Raw genomic sequence first — 15,889 nt, 5'->3', positions numbered from 1 at the left:
CCCTGTATGCCGTTATACAAAATAAAATAAAGGTAACGGTATGACTCGGGAATGATAAAGGGAACGAAATTACTAAACATCGGAGGGTATGAAATGACAAGGGTACGAACAGACTGTAAACCTTATATAACAGTATCGTCACAAATGTAACTATGAGTAGTTTCTTCCGAAACGATGTAATTTGGCCTTTATTTCGTACCAAAGGGACGTCATTAATCTGATACTGACGAATAATTAAAACATTTCTCATTAGTGTTCTCGTCTTGGTCAATGTTTTTAGGTTGCTAATACATTGCCATCACGATATGCGCAAATCTGGGTAAAAAGTGACCCAATATGGGAAATTGGGGGCGCTTGTAGCTTTAAAAGATTTAACTTTAAAAATGGTAAATTTTCTTAAAAGTAAGGTGTTGGGATGTCTTTAATCGATGTATGTTGTATGGCCACTTCCATTGTTTGCGCGATTTGTCGATAGTTCGCAAAATAATAATGCGCAGCAAATGATGCACAGACAAAGATGAAATACGATTATTAAACTAAAAAGCGAAATGTTGAGTCAGATAATTGTATACGCATATTCTGAAAATAAATTTGCTATTCAGAAAGATACTATAATCAGGGGCGGATCCAGGTATTGGCATTAGAAGGGGTGTAACTTATGGCGACAACCTTTTGACATTTGGCCCTCCTTCGAGGATTAAATTATTAGTTTATTGACAGGGGTCTTTGTTACCAATTTCTTTCCCGAAAGGGGAGCGTATGTTACTGCTTTGTTGATAAAAAAAATATATTTATATATATATTTTTTCTGTATGTTTTTGAAGGGATGTGTGGCCGGGTAGCGGTGAATATTAACGAGGTTGACGATAAAATAGCACGCTTATATACTGGACCTGGTTGAAACTGAGTCTAGTCGATTCCAGCCAGCATAGTTGTATTAATTATTACTTGAGCATGTACAAAGAAAAAACGGAGAACAGTTACTATTCTCTTTTGAGGCGTTTCTGGTGCCTTAATTAGGCATCTAGAGTATAATTTGACAACGGCAAAATAAACGTGTTTTTTTTTTTACTTTTGTGATCGAGGGATAATCCAAATTTGGCAAATAGTAAATTTCCAAACAATTGATTGTGGAGTGTAGCACTATTTTTTTCTTTGGTTAGTGTATAATAGAAACAAAACGTATTGCGTGCCTTCTATTGCTCCACATATTCACTGGGGACATTCTACGATAGGATAAGATTTTAACTAAAACCAGTGTGTGTATAAACTACGTGGTAAATGACGTCATAAATGTAATACTGGAACGCAATTCATTGCTTCGAATGATGGTTATCTTGCCTTTTTCTTTACCATTTTAAATTTTGAATAAGACAAATGGCAGTCTATGCCGCTTTAAAGCCCCGCCTTTGTTTTATTACCGGAGTTTGGTTACGTGATTCGTTTACTCAAACACTTCGACAAACAAGTTTCCAAAATAATATTTGGCAGTGCTCCATCAGGCGTCGATTTGTCAAAGAAACTAAACTCTCAATCAAACTCTAGTAAAAGACCGAATGAGTGGCTATATAAGCGTCTTAGACTGCGCATTGTTTCATTTAATATGGTGAACAAGTAGTAAAGTTATCTTTGATTGAAATATTAATTGGAAGCAAAATAACTCCTTCCGGTGGAGCATTTATGACGTAAATTATACACGCACTCTAAAAAGCTGCAATGCACTCGAAGGCGCGCATGATGGATGTCGTTGACCCTTTACCCATTGTTAAAGTGAGCTGGTACTTCATGATCATAATTGTTTAAACGGTTCTCTTGTGGATGACGGAAATATTTAATGTGATGGAAATATCTGAGAGAAGTGTTGCGATTTGCAATAGAAATTTGCAAAGTTCCGTAACCGCGAAGAGTTTCTGAGACTATATGACGTAGATTCTGCAACCGATGAATGCATTAAACTAGAAGGGTAAGATAGTGTAACAGAAGTATTCATTTAGAGAGAGGACAGTTTGTTTTAACGGATCGAGTTGCTTCAGACATGAATCAGCGTATTAATTTTCAAATGATGCGAGACGAGCTGCTCCAGTAATTATACGTCGTTTCCGTGCCAGTCCCAGACAATGACAAATTGGATGATCGTGTTTTTCATATGCTTTTTCGGATGGTAGGGTTTGTTTTGTTTACATGAAATAAGCAGAGCTTCTGTCGTTGATGTGACTAGTAACTAGTGACTGCCTAGCACAAAGATATTTTTTCAAGATCAACGTATTAGCAGTCTCAATATGATTATGTAAATTCTAAGTGTCGTATCGACAGTTAAAATTAATATATTTGGTTGAATAAGAATAATCTAAACTGAAACTTTATGAATCCCGCTCAGATCAGAAAACGACTCGAGTTTTTGTGATATCACACAATACTGCCCTAATTTTCCTTCATCGAGGGCTTGTCAGAAACAATGATTCACGGACATTAGTCGAATCTTTGAGACAAACCCACATTTAACATGAGTTATTATAACATTGTTTGAATGAAGAAGATGAAAGCACGTTTATAAATAATACGTTAAATGACCTTTAACTAAGAACGATCAGCAGGGATATAGTTCCGTGGATACTGACGCCGTAAGGGTCATACTTTTAAAAACTGCACTGGTCGAATTGGCGCTGTACGCAATGAGTAATTCAAAAGATTTACAAGAAGACTTCCTTTAAAGCTGCACTCTCACAGATATACCATTTTTACAAAAATAAAATTGTCTTGGAAAGAGCAAATTTTTGCGTAGATATCTGCAAACCAATAATATAAGATTGCTGAGAAAAAAATCAGATCTTAGATTTTCATATTTCCGTTCGAAAAATAATGATTTATGGTTTAAACCGTTACTACCGGTTTATGTTCTATGTTTCTTGTTTGTGAATTTGTGTTATATGTCTTTGGCGTTGCCCATTGCCACTAAAGCGGGTTTATGTTTAAACTTTTTGCTACTGAGCATGTTTCTGTAGCTTTTTGCATATATATTAAGAAAAATGCATAAAACATCAATTTTTTAACATAATTATTAAGATCTGCGATCTTGTTTTTGTCAACAGTCTAACATAAATGGTTTCAATGGATTTTCGCAAAAATTGGCTCGTTCCAAGACAAAAAAAAAAAAGTTGTCAAAACGTTCAATCTGTGAGAGACCAGCTTTAATACAACACCTGATCCATAAATAAGGTTAGGGCTAGAATCTTCAGTGCTTTTTTAAAATACGAAGACAATCTTCAGCTCCAAGTGGAGTCACTTCAATAACGATAGTGTATATGAGTTGGGGTTTACTGTGCTGGAAGGAACATGGTGATTTGTACTATCGAAACTGCTTTGTGATTGGAAGTAAGTGTTAAGAAGATTTGTTATGGCTAAGGTAACCTTATCCAAAAATATTTCAAAAGGTGATAATGCTTCAATCATTTGTGACAAACCACATTGTGTTGCTTGAATCAATGCAGATTAAGATCACCATTAACGAGGATATATATTTTCTGTATCAACTGCGAGACCTATGAAGTCATTTATACTAGACAAAATGGCTGTTAGCGTTAGCAGATAATAAACTACTGTTTTTAATTAAAACTTCATCAGAAATACAAAATCAGATATATACGTGTGGGTTGCAAAAGTATTGCCAGTTAAGAAATGACTTTGTTAATTAAATCACAATCATGCTGCCTGATATTTTTTCGGGCCAATCAAAATAAAGAAATAGAGAAATGTTATATTACACATGTGAAGTAAAGAAAAATTCGCGAAGGCTATTTTAAACCGGAAACAAGGGGCCGCATGTGATAAAATATTGTCTCTGGTATAATGCATCGGTGAGGATCATGATAAAACTAGGCAGGTTTTAATCGGGCATTTCTGTCGCCGACTATTTATTCTTCCTGCGAAGTTTGTTAAAATTAAGATTCTTAATTGCATTAAGAGGTAGGGCCAACACGGCCGCTGCTCTCATGTTTGGCCCCGACTGGGCACTAATTCACATGTCACGTGGTTTCATCCCGCTCATCAGCCCACGCTCGGTCTAACTATCATTCAATTCAAGCCTTGCAGTAACTGCATTCTTTTTCTTTTTGATTCCGAAGGAGTAAAAATGTTATGCTAAGTGACATTCGGTTTAAAAGATGATTGAAAACGCGGAAATTGACAACTCTATCAACGAGTTTAATTTTGACAATTGGGCAGCAACAATTCATTTGCCCAGAAACGTTAAGCAAGCTTTACGACAGGAAGAGCTTATCTCTAAGGATTTGCGTGTGCTTTTATACGAATCTGATCTGAAAGGTCTAGGACTACCTCTTGGATGTGGTAAGAACATCGCACAGGAAATCCAAAAATTGAAAACTCCACATTCCATTGTGATAAATGAAACTCAGAACCAGATTGACAAAAGATCGACTAACGAAGCTTCACTGGTAGGCGCCGGTTGTTATTGGCAACATCCTCGAACTCGGGCCCGCAAAAGGCAAAGCTTGGAGATAGATGAAACTTCATGGACCCGATATCTCACCATGAAGTCGCAGTCAAAGAAGGCCGTACATATAACACATTTTCTGTCGGAACGAAATAAACTGCGGAGACAGAATAAACGCAAAGTGTATATCCTCCGTTCCTACGATAAAGAAACGATAGTACTAAACAAGGACGACGAACACCCCTTCTGGGGGATTATAATGTACGAGTGGGGTGCTGCAAACATGAGGCTCCGTAATCATCTGATTGCTTCAAATGAACTGACCAGGTCTGATGTAGAATTTAACCTGGCATATACAACGAAAATATTCGAAATTGCAGACACCTTTGAATGGAATAGCGTTCTAAATTATGACTTCCACTATAGGGAGCTACAAGCTGAACATCGCTTTAACTGGGGAACCTTTCCCCCTCACATGGAGCTTCAAATGTTAGTACCGAAACGCTCCAAATCGTACAGCCGCCATACCAATCGCCAGAGTCGAGGGAAGACTGCAAGATATTTAAGGCAAAAGGCTCATGCCCGTTTGGAAGAAAATGCCGCTACAACCACCAGTCGGAAGACCAGCCACCGTACCCAGCTTGTCAAGACAACAAAAAACCTGTGAGCCGACCTACATTACTTAAATATGAAGCATGGAAACAACATCTGCCGACATGATTCCAAGATCGTGAATATTCACTCTCGGGAATTAAATATGGATTTAACATAGTTGACAGTGATAAACTGTCAAGCAGTGTGGAAGTGGAAAATTACTCATCGGCCACAAATACTAAATTTCGCGTGCAAACGGAAGCCCAAATCGTATCAGAACTCGAAAACGGAAACAACGAAATTGTCGATGATAAGCCGTTATCGTAGCTATACCCAAACGTGATTCTTCGAAAGTAAGAATTATAACGATTGTAATCGCCCGCCAGGATTTGCCGTAAATTACTTTGCAGATAGAAACCGTTTTAGGTACCAGTCAATGATGTAATTAAGCGTGTTACACCTTATTATTATATGGCTAAGCTTTATCTTAAAACAAAATAAAATAAAAAGCACGTTCATTGTATACGCCGTGTACCTGTTGTTGGGGCCCTTTTTTAAAAGGGTGGTAATACAATGACTGCTTTAACATCCCAAGGAAGCAAAAAACATACATTAATAATTTCTTAAGAAATAAAACAAAATAAAATAAAAAGCACGTTCATTGTATACGCCGTGTACCTGTTGTTGGGGCCCTTTTTTAAAAGGGTGGTAATACAACGACTGCTTTATCATCCAAAAGAAACAGAAAGCATAAATAATTTTATTTTTTTCTAAATAAAATATAAAGCACGTTCATTGTATACGCCGTGCACCTGTTGTTGGGGCCCTTTTCAAAAGGTTGGTAATACAATGACTGCTCAAACATCCTAATGAAGCTTAGAAAATAATTCCCTATAAGTAAAACTTTATCTTAGTGAGGGGCATCACGATCCCCTCCGGCGCCTTGCTTAGAGATACGTTCATTACAAACAACAAATATGGCAGGTTTACCTGACAACTACAAACACATTATGTTATATTGAACAAGAATGAGCATAGAGGGAACGAAATGATAACCGGCACCTTAAGCGACACACACGATAGTGATTCACACGATGAACGAAATACTAAGCTAACAGCCAAATGTATATAGAATATTTATTGTTTTACATATTTTACCTTTTGGAATTACCGAAACATACGAATGGAATTTATGGATTTAAGCAGGTTATCTGGAACGATGAATACCAAATCGACTATCCATTATTATCAAGCCCGGTAAACAAACATTTCATCCATGGAGTTATGAGATGAACGCGTATAAATTGGATCTCTACTACTTTTAGTAGCTATAAATTACTGATTTTCAATCTACATTATGGTGACAAAACATTTCTTTTCTTTTCTTCTTTCGTTTTCACATGAAAGGATGAGGTATTAAGGAGTATGATGATATACATCGATTTAACCATAAATTATTAAATGCAAGTCACCATAACCTAAAACGAAACCAAATTATTTTTCGGGCGAAGTTGTCAAGAAAGAAAACCAATATCGGTATAAACTGTATAGAGACATTTTGAGTTAACAATTCTACCGATTTAAACCGTTACATCCATAGTGCTATTAGAAGTCCATGATGATTTTACATGCTATGGTGATGGTGTTGTAATATAACGCTTCTGGTCCAGGTTTATTGTTAGGAAAAGCAGTTTTTGATCCTAGCCCTAATTCATTCATTCACTTAAAGATATTGAAATTTTGAAAATATACATGGTTACGACCTATTGATAAAAAAGGGAAGGCACTGGACCAGGGGCTACATACCTGTGTATAGAAAGTATATTATGTATTTTTTTTATCCCGCACATACATATTTAAATGGAAAAAATCGGGCGCAGGCCGTTTAAAAAAAAAAAGAAAAAAAAAAACCTATATTATTAATCATTATTATTTTTAAAACAACCATAATAACCCTCTTTATATATGTACATGTACATTTAATAAACATGTAGGCAAAACAAGTAATGTCAACGCACTCTCTGGTCTTGAAGAATTTCCAATAAGTAAATAGTGAGGCAATAGTCGGGCATCGACAACAAAGTGGTCAGTTCATATATATATTAGAAATATTAATACATACAGTGGGCAAAAAGTCCTGTTCTCACAACACTTTCTTGTCAATGAACTGACCGTGAGTCTTGCCTATCCTTCAAATAAATACCTTTCTTACACGTAAATGTTTTTTAAGATACAATGCAATATCAAATTTAAGACTAGAGAAATGAAACCATATCCAATATTCAGAGCTGTGGGACCTCCCTAGATGTCATTCATCGCAGGTTTCGCGGCATTTTGGGTAAAAAAATTACTCCTTTGACGAATATCCCATCAACCGATGGGGATAAAACTCCCCTTTTGGCTTCAAAATTCTGTTTAAGTCACACTTGGGGATGTGACGGGGTCAAGCCATAATGCAGCCATTATAGGGCGCGGGCAGACCTATATAAACTCAACAACAACAACATCTTCAAAGTGCATACCGAAGTGTTCCGATTCACCCCTCAAATAACCCAGCAAATAACCCAGCGAGTGTTAATGGAGAAAAGAGGCTACAAAACTATCATTGTCTTTTTACTTTCGTTTCGGCTTACCAACTGGTTTATGTGCACTGTTATAATATTACAGCATGAATGATTATTAATAAAGGTTCGTGTAGGAACCCGACTGTGATGGATTATCTTAGGCGCGTTTTCTGGCTCATGGCTATATTTAATTTTAGAATTCGAGTTCGAATTCTGTATATAATCCAGGCCGTTTTAACTCACTGGCTGACAATGTTTCGCGCCTTCATAATACAATGGTATGACACTTCTTTATGACTACATGGCAAAAGTGGGTTTTTATTATTCTTTAAATAGTCCACGGGAGGTGGAACTGGATAAGGCTGTTGCCTTTTACTACAGTAACGCGCTCTTCAAACACTAAACGGGCTTATGCTTCGCAAAGATACCTTATCACGTTCGCACCAGCATTCAGGCCGTGCAAACTGCCATTCAAAAATATTGACTCTCGTTAACTCTATACTACTGACCTACCCCAACTTTTGGATTTGGACACTGTCTTAATGTTTTTCTCATTACGTTTCTTTACATGCGTATGTATTATATCTTTTTTCATGCATTGTTTATTTATAACATTATATGCATACAATTACTGTATGTATAATTGTATGTGCATGCTTTTGTTTGCGCGATTATAACAGTCTATATATCATTATCATTTGATATGCGCGCAAATATATGTAGTTTGGAGCTATAGTTAGTAAGTAAATAAAAGCTCTTTATTCCCCTCTATACTGTTGTCGGCATTTTCCTTTAAGACAGATATATATAACAAAACCTGATGGACGTGTCTATGTCATTCATATTACGTAGCGTTCCCTGGTATTGTTCTCTAATCCTGTATGTATGAATGGTAAAATATTTATATATTTCGTCCTAATGTCGATGTGTCATATATTTATTACTAGGAAACACAAGGATTAGTGGTAAACAAAAGGAGGCGATGCATTCTTACAGACATTTAATACCAGACTGTAATGGTAAATAGAATGGTAATAAAAAACTATCGGGGAAACTTATAAAATATTAATTAAATACCAACAGTTTGTAACTTTAAAGTGCAATTTTACCAGTAGCACTGTTTTGAATAAATGATCGATAAATATACAGTATAATCTGTAAATGGTTGCCGAAATTTTAGGTTTTTCATGTCTTATAGCACAAAAAAAGCAAAAAAAAACACCGTCTTATTTTTACAACGAAAATACTGAAAAAAGTGCAATGACTTCTGACGATAGGAGGGCATATAAGTCGCCGGAGAATTTTGTTTTTCGTTAAAGGATGTCACAAAATCACGAAAATACACGAGTCATTTTTCAATCTCAACTCAATTTATAAAAAAAATATACAACATAATATTAATCACTCTCGTTGGCACGATGTTACGCGAGAGTGTGGTCTTGTGTTGTGGGGGAAACCGGAGAAAACCTACTTGTCCAGCTTGGTGACCACAAACCAAACTCACATGCGCCCAGGCCGGGAATCGAACCCGGGTCGCCTAGGTGAGAAGCGAGTGGGCTAACCACTGCGCTAAACCACAACCATTACCATTGTTTTAATATTCCAAGAAGGATGAATGAATGTCGAAAACAATGGTTCTGACGAAGAATACCAAGTTTAATTTGAACGAAATGAGCACAAACAGGATAGTTCTACCCCATGAGACGATAGTTGACCACAGTATTTTTTTTAGCATTCACCAATCATATATATATATAATAATTTTTGCGCATTCCGCTAATAAATACACGTTAACAACTTTTACAACCTTGTTATCAGAATCATTATTTTGTAAGTAGGTAAAGGTTTATCAATCAAAATTGATGTACTTTGTTATTCATGTGTATGTATGAGTGTTTCACTGAGAGTGCTGCATGATTCAAAGATATAGAAACTTCTTTCATTTTAAAAGAGCATCCTTGTATATGTTTTGTTGATAAGCCCCATGGCTTAATATGCCTTAGAATAATTCTAAAGAATGTACATGAGTAATTATTAAAAAATGAAGTATAATAAAGTATATTGACCACCGTTTTTCATCAACCTAACTAACGAGAATCTACTTTTTAAAAAGAGAAAGATTTTAAATTTTATTTACGTGTATGGTATGCAGTTTTTCGAGATACGATAGAGATTCAGACTTAACAGTATTTTGTGATATTGGGGCTAAAAGCCTACAGGAAATCAAAGATTGTTAATGGTAGTGATCGGAGTTGGATCCAGTGGTTGCAGCATATACGGAATCGAAAATCCCTCTTCTTTTTAAAGTATTCTACTTTCGATTTCGAATGGAAACGAAAATGAACACACAAAACAGTTTGATAACATCCGATTCATGTCGTGAATTAACATTGTCGTCTGCAGCGTGCTAACTAATAAGAACGTTTAACTACTACTGCGAGATAATTAATTCGCACTTTTAAGTATAATAATGTAATGAAATAACGTATGGCAATATCTAAATTATTTTGATGGCATAATTAAATAGATATCCATGAAAAAGGTATTTCTTTAAGAAACTTTCAATCAGAATCGAGTAAAAGACCGAAGGCGGGCCTCTGTAAGCGGCGTAGATTGCGCCTTGTATCATTTAAATAAATTGTTATATTTAATAAATAAGTTATTAAACTATTCATTTGAAACAAAATATTGCCTTCCGACGTAGCATCTATGAGGTGATTTATCACGTAGTATACACACACTAAGGGACCAACACACAAATATAAACCTTACAAGAAATAATAAATGGCTAATTGCTACTACATGTATGTCCTTTCTGGTTGAAGAAAAATCATTGTACAAACTATATTTTCCTGACGTGTATATACGCAGTATATAATAGATATTACATTTGTCCAACTTATTTTGTAAAGATGAAATTGTGTAGATTATGTGGTCAAATTCTAACAATAGCTCCTAGTGAACTATATCAGTCTTTGTCTTTCCATTACTGTTTTTCATATGAAAAAATAACTTCAAATATAAATAAAATATAGAAAACACACGTCCGAACCGGATTAAACAAGAAAACAAGTGAGAAAGGCGCCAAAATAAAGAAGGGCGGACAATCAAACATTCGGCGCTGAGAAAGAGTTCCCTCCCTTAATAATTATTAAATTTCCTCAAAATGTGTTCAATTACTGCGTTTAGTAGTTATGAGTAGCTGTTATAATCTCATTCATGGCAGTCAAATTCTAACAAAATTAGGGACCATATAAAACAGCCTGTCTTCAATTTAGTGCTAGAAGCTCTATGAACAGCTCTTGGTTCTTTTAAAAAAACATTAGCAGCTCTTGCAAAACTTCTGAGTAGCTCTTAGTCGCTGTTTTAATAATGGTCTTAAAAGCTCTTAGTGGCTCTTGCAAAAGCGTAAGAAGTTAAATATGCTTATTGACTCAACTTTGCTATTACCAACAGATCATTTCTAAGCAACAAAAGATACGATTTGAATAAAATCAGTTTAAATATTAATATAAAAATAATAATAATGACATTAATGACTAAAACATCAATAACAATGATAATCAATAATCCTTATAATAATAATTGTAACTTACAATTCACCTTGTCTTTTAAACGTAATTCCGGTGCTAGAAACACAGAAAAGGTCACAGTCGAAACTGTTGATTGAATGATTTAAACAAAACATTTAAATGTATTAATAATAAGTGACCAAAAAATATTCAAAATTGAATTCTACCGCTAAACCAATGAAAATGTTCTTTTACACTTTCAAAGGCCATCATCCGAAATATGGCAAAGTGTCAGATTAGTGGCGCAATGTGTGACATAGATCCTAATTGGCAGGTAGTTAATTGACAACATTACCCATTCACACCTGGGGCTGATGGCCCCTTAACTGACAGAGGTCGGCCCTTAATCGACAGAGATGGGCCCCTATCACCATTGTTTTTACAGCACGTGTCACTTTAAGGTCACAGGTATTGATCCAGTTAACAAGTACAATCACATTTAATGTTACAATTTAAACTTCAACATTTTTTGTATCAAATTAAATAAAGCCAACATTTTTTCATCATCATCATCATTATTATTGGAGGTGGAAATTGTATGCCAATTCAAAATTGGTAGAAATAAAATATTTTGTCACGGCGTGTCATTTATAACAATATCATCACAAAACAGCAGCAGCAACTTTCATGGCTTGGGTTCCTGAGGATGTAAATTTTATATAATAATATATCATGTTCATTCGTCCTTTGCTTCGTACGGTTTAATTGAAAAAAATGTTTAGTAAAAATGCAGTGTGAAGAAGGTAGAGTTGTAACCAGTTTAACACGAACAGTTTCAAATTATTAACTTTGGAATGAAGTCAGTTGAATACCGCTAAGTGATCGCAGAGACATTCAAAAGTTAATGATACAAAATAATCGTCAAAACAATAATAGCTTAAAACAGAATCTATGCGAAGAAATATTACAAACAATTGAACACACAACTTTCGATCTGTTTCGTAATATTAGGCATAAGTGGGTGAGCGTTGTCTAGTGGTACTGATGTCCGCCTGTCACCCAAGAGGTTGTGGGTTCGATCCTACAGGGGTAGCTGTCGTGCGTAGGACAAAATCCCCCCGGACAAAACCCCTCCCACTGATTTTAGTATGAGTACAAAATTGATGTAGGGATTATGTCCACCTATACAAAAATGAGCGGGAGGTATTTGGGAGGATGGTATTTATCCGCCTCCCGCTTCACATGGCTTCTCAAGTGGACACAAGTACTAGTAAACCAGAAAACGGAACAAAGAGCGATGGAGTACCGATGTTAAATCATACAAGATACATTTGTTAACCATACAAGATAACCATGTCAGCCATACAAGATGACCGTCAGAGATATGTTTACTTATATGAAACGTTGTAAGCGTTTGACATCTTAAAAAGAATGTCGAATAAGATACAAAGGCTGCAGCTATAAGTCTGCTACTATTCACTTCGTTTACAGGTTCAAAACAACAGAGGTGAATGCGTAGAGTTTTATTTCAAATAATAAAATACAAGAACACATCTAGAGGCAGCCGCCGCAGTTGCTGTTTACCCAGGACCGGAAGTAGCTAACGCTCGCGTAGACGCTGGGGGATGTGACGAAACCGTTGTCGTGACAACCACTGCGTCCCCATGATGTGACACCGGCCAGGAAACCCCGGCACACGAGCGGGCCGCCGCTGTCCCCCTACAAGAAGTATATCATTACATACCATTAGTGATTATAATCAGAGTAATATCATAAGAACCTCACTGTTAACATTTTGTGCTTGAAAAACACTTGGGTAGTTGTTATAATAAACTATTGTATCTCACTTGACTTTGATTTAATGAAATTACCTATAGTCAGTATGTGATGTTTTTATACTACCCACGCGTGCAGTTTAAAAATAAAATTCTTGCTTTATCAAGCGCCTGGGCGTACGTAATAATGTTGAATATCCGTTTATATCAGCGTTTAAATTGTCAAGGTATCGATTTAAGGTGATACTCGTGATTAAAATCAATACATAAACATGTATATCAAACATAGATATTGAGGGAGAAACCTTTAACTACTTACTTAATAATGCATTTATGAAAAGTATTAAATACTGATAACACGAATTTATCCGTGTATTTAATAGCAGAAAACACACAGGTATTAAATGACTGGTGGGCCCTAAAATATTAGCACTGATCCACAACCGTCTCGTAAGGTAAAAATATCGTGTTTTCTACACCTTTCTTTAAAGTAAAACATGGTATCCTTCATAAGAACCATTGTTTTCGATATTTATTCATCCTTTCCGATATATAAAAACAATCGTATCAGTAAAAATGCAACTTTAAGGTTGAATTAGATGTTTTAAGGGTTCATTTGCCGGCCCTTTTTGGGGGGTGGGGGCGCGGGCCCTTGTGCCCTACCTCTCTCCCCGCTAGATCAGCCACTGACGTCGCAGTTGACATCACTTAAATGGTTTAACAATGAATGATTCCCCCATGGGATCTGATATTTATATAATTTGGACACTGCTGACTAGTAAGCCAGGTAAATGGAATCTCCAGCGAGAAAAAAAATACAGATGAAACAATTTAGCTATATATTAAAAAGGGGAAAACAACCCGGTTACCCGATTCATGACTTTGTCTTAGAGAGTGTTGCTACAAGAACAACTGCGCCTATATGATGTTTCATCCGGTGGAATTTAAGGAAAGCTTACGTTGCACGAGCCAGATCCCAGAGCGGTGTCCTGACCCCAGATACACACGTGCTGGTCGAGGATGTTGGAGCCCCAGTATACAGTGCACTGCGCCTTCGTGAGGACGTTGACGTCAGTTTTCATCAGAATGGACGCGCCGGTTCCTGTTTCTACGGAAAGCAGAAAGCTTACTCGTTTAATCAAATGCTTCGAATACAAATGCTTGTAGTACACTATACATTGTAGTGAATGATTGTTTTTATAGTTACCACTGCTCGAACGTAAATTAGTTTTAATATCATATACTCAAGCAAAAAAATAGCTTTTAATGATGGTATATCAAATTACTTTTTTAACACGTAAATTCAAATTCAGACGGCTAGTATAAAATAAATTTGTATAATAAATTAACGTCTCAAGCCCGAAGGAGACTCAATGCGTTTATACCTGTGGTTCCCCAGCCGGAAATGGTGCATCTCTCGCCGGCGAACGACGTCCCTCCCGGTGCCAACTCGATGATGTTTTTCGTGATATCCGGCTGTGTGGATCTGGACAGACGCAGCAGAGCCATGTCGTTAGGGAAACCACCGGGCCCCTTGTTGTAACTGTTATGCTAGAAGAAAACGGTTAAAAAAATGTCTGGTCGCATTTTACGATTGAAACATGCGTTGCTAATGAGATTTCACTAGCTTTTAAATAGTATGTATTTTAAAACGGAGACTCAGTAAAATTGTCCAAAGACACAATGGCGGAACAAAGTGTACCATTATTGCGATGCGAAAACAAAATGCGAAGCAAATAATACGATGAAAAAACAAAATGTAACATTATTACGATTCGAAAACAAATTGTACCAATATTAATATGAGAGAACAAGTTGTACCAATACTACGATGAGAGAACAGATTTTACGGAAGTGTACCATTATAACAATGCGAAAACAAATTGAACCATAGCTACGATAAAAGAACAAAGTGTGCCAATATTACGATGAGTGAACACACTACGAGCGCATTCATGTCAAGTTGAAAAACAAAAACATTGCATGACTCAAACACAGGCTTCAATAATTCAAGGTTCAGATTTCCGTTTGATTAGAACACGTATCTCTTACCATAATGATCTGTGCAATATCGAACCAGATGTAGCTACTGCCGGGGTTGCTGAAGTCGTGTAGGTCCACCACAACGGCCAGGGAGGACAAAGCTCTGGAATAAACGTAGGTAGTCATGACATTGTTTTTTTTTTCGATTTCCTATAGTTCCGCCGCTTTGCTTTTGGCTTTTCAATCAAAAACAATGGCAAACTTTATTTAATGATTAGATATAAGATATTGCCAATAATTCTTCGATCATTACATCCCGCACGTTTCACCCTCCCCCCCCCCCACCTCTATTTCTACACCTTTGCTTCTCATAAAGAAACAAAATGATATAACTTCCTTAAACTGGTGCATCTTATTATTACTAAAATGTATTTAAAACAAATGATTTGGACAATTTACTTAAAATGATGATGTTAGTCAACTCTACTCACTGTCCGTCGACGCAATGGGCGGCGGTGAGGACCCAGTCGTTGGCAATGACGGATCCACCACACGAGTGGTAGCCGTTATTCAGGAGTGTAACCTGGTGTGGGAACTCTCCCGGGGTAGCCTCCATCCCGTTGATTATCCGCGATCCGCCCGACGGACCGTCTTTGGAGAGAGGGCGGCTCACATACAGAGTGGAACCCAGCGCCGCTCCTGTAAGGGGTGGACAAAGAAATATAACAACCAGTGCGCTTTAACTGATACCCAAAATACGAATACAATCTTGTTAGAATTTGGCTTAATAAAATATATTAAATAAGGCGAGATAGATTTATTCCTTATACAACACATATAATAACTTAAAATATAAAAATGTAATTGTTTATCTTTAAAATCTTCTATACGCGGTTTATCACAACCGATTTATCAAATCTTGGATAAAACCTGAAATGAAACAAAAACCTCACCAATCAGTACAGCGAAGACAGTCAGTTTTAGAACAGCCATGGTCACAAGAAGTCCAAA

General features: G+C 36.4%; 1 protein-coding gene across 1 annotated transcript; it reads right to left on the bottom strand.

Annotated features, from left to right (window-relative positions):
- Positions 1-12,628: 12,628 nt before the first annotated feature.
- LOC128244337 (fibrinolytic enzyme, isozyme C-like) lies at positions 12,629-15,889 on the bottom strand. The gene is made up of 6 exons (XM_052962352.1): positions 15,832-15,889; positions 15,370-15,577; positions 14,948-15,041; positions 14,281-14,446; positions 13,855-14,003; positions 12,629-12,839 (listed from the first exon to the last, which is right to left on the bottom strand). The coding sequence occupies exons 1-6, from the start codon at positions 15,869-15,871 to the stop codon at positions 12,675-12,677; spliced, it is 822 nt and encodes a 273-aa protein (XP_052818312.1). The 5' UTR covers positions 15,872-15,889; the 3' UTR covers positions 12,629-12,674.

The sequence above is a fragment of the Mya arenaria genome, chromosome 8 (genome assembly GCF_026914265.1).
Source record: "Mya arenaria isolate MELC-2E11 chromosome 8, ASM2691426v1".
NCBI lineage: Eukaryota > Metazoa > Mollusca > Bivalvia > Myida > Myidae > Mya > Mya arenaria.
This window is presented reverse-complemented; position numbering and strand designations above follow the sequence as displayed.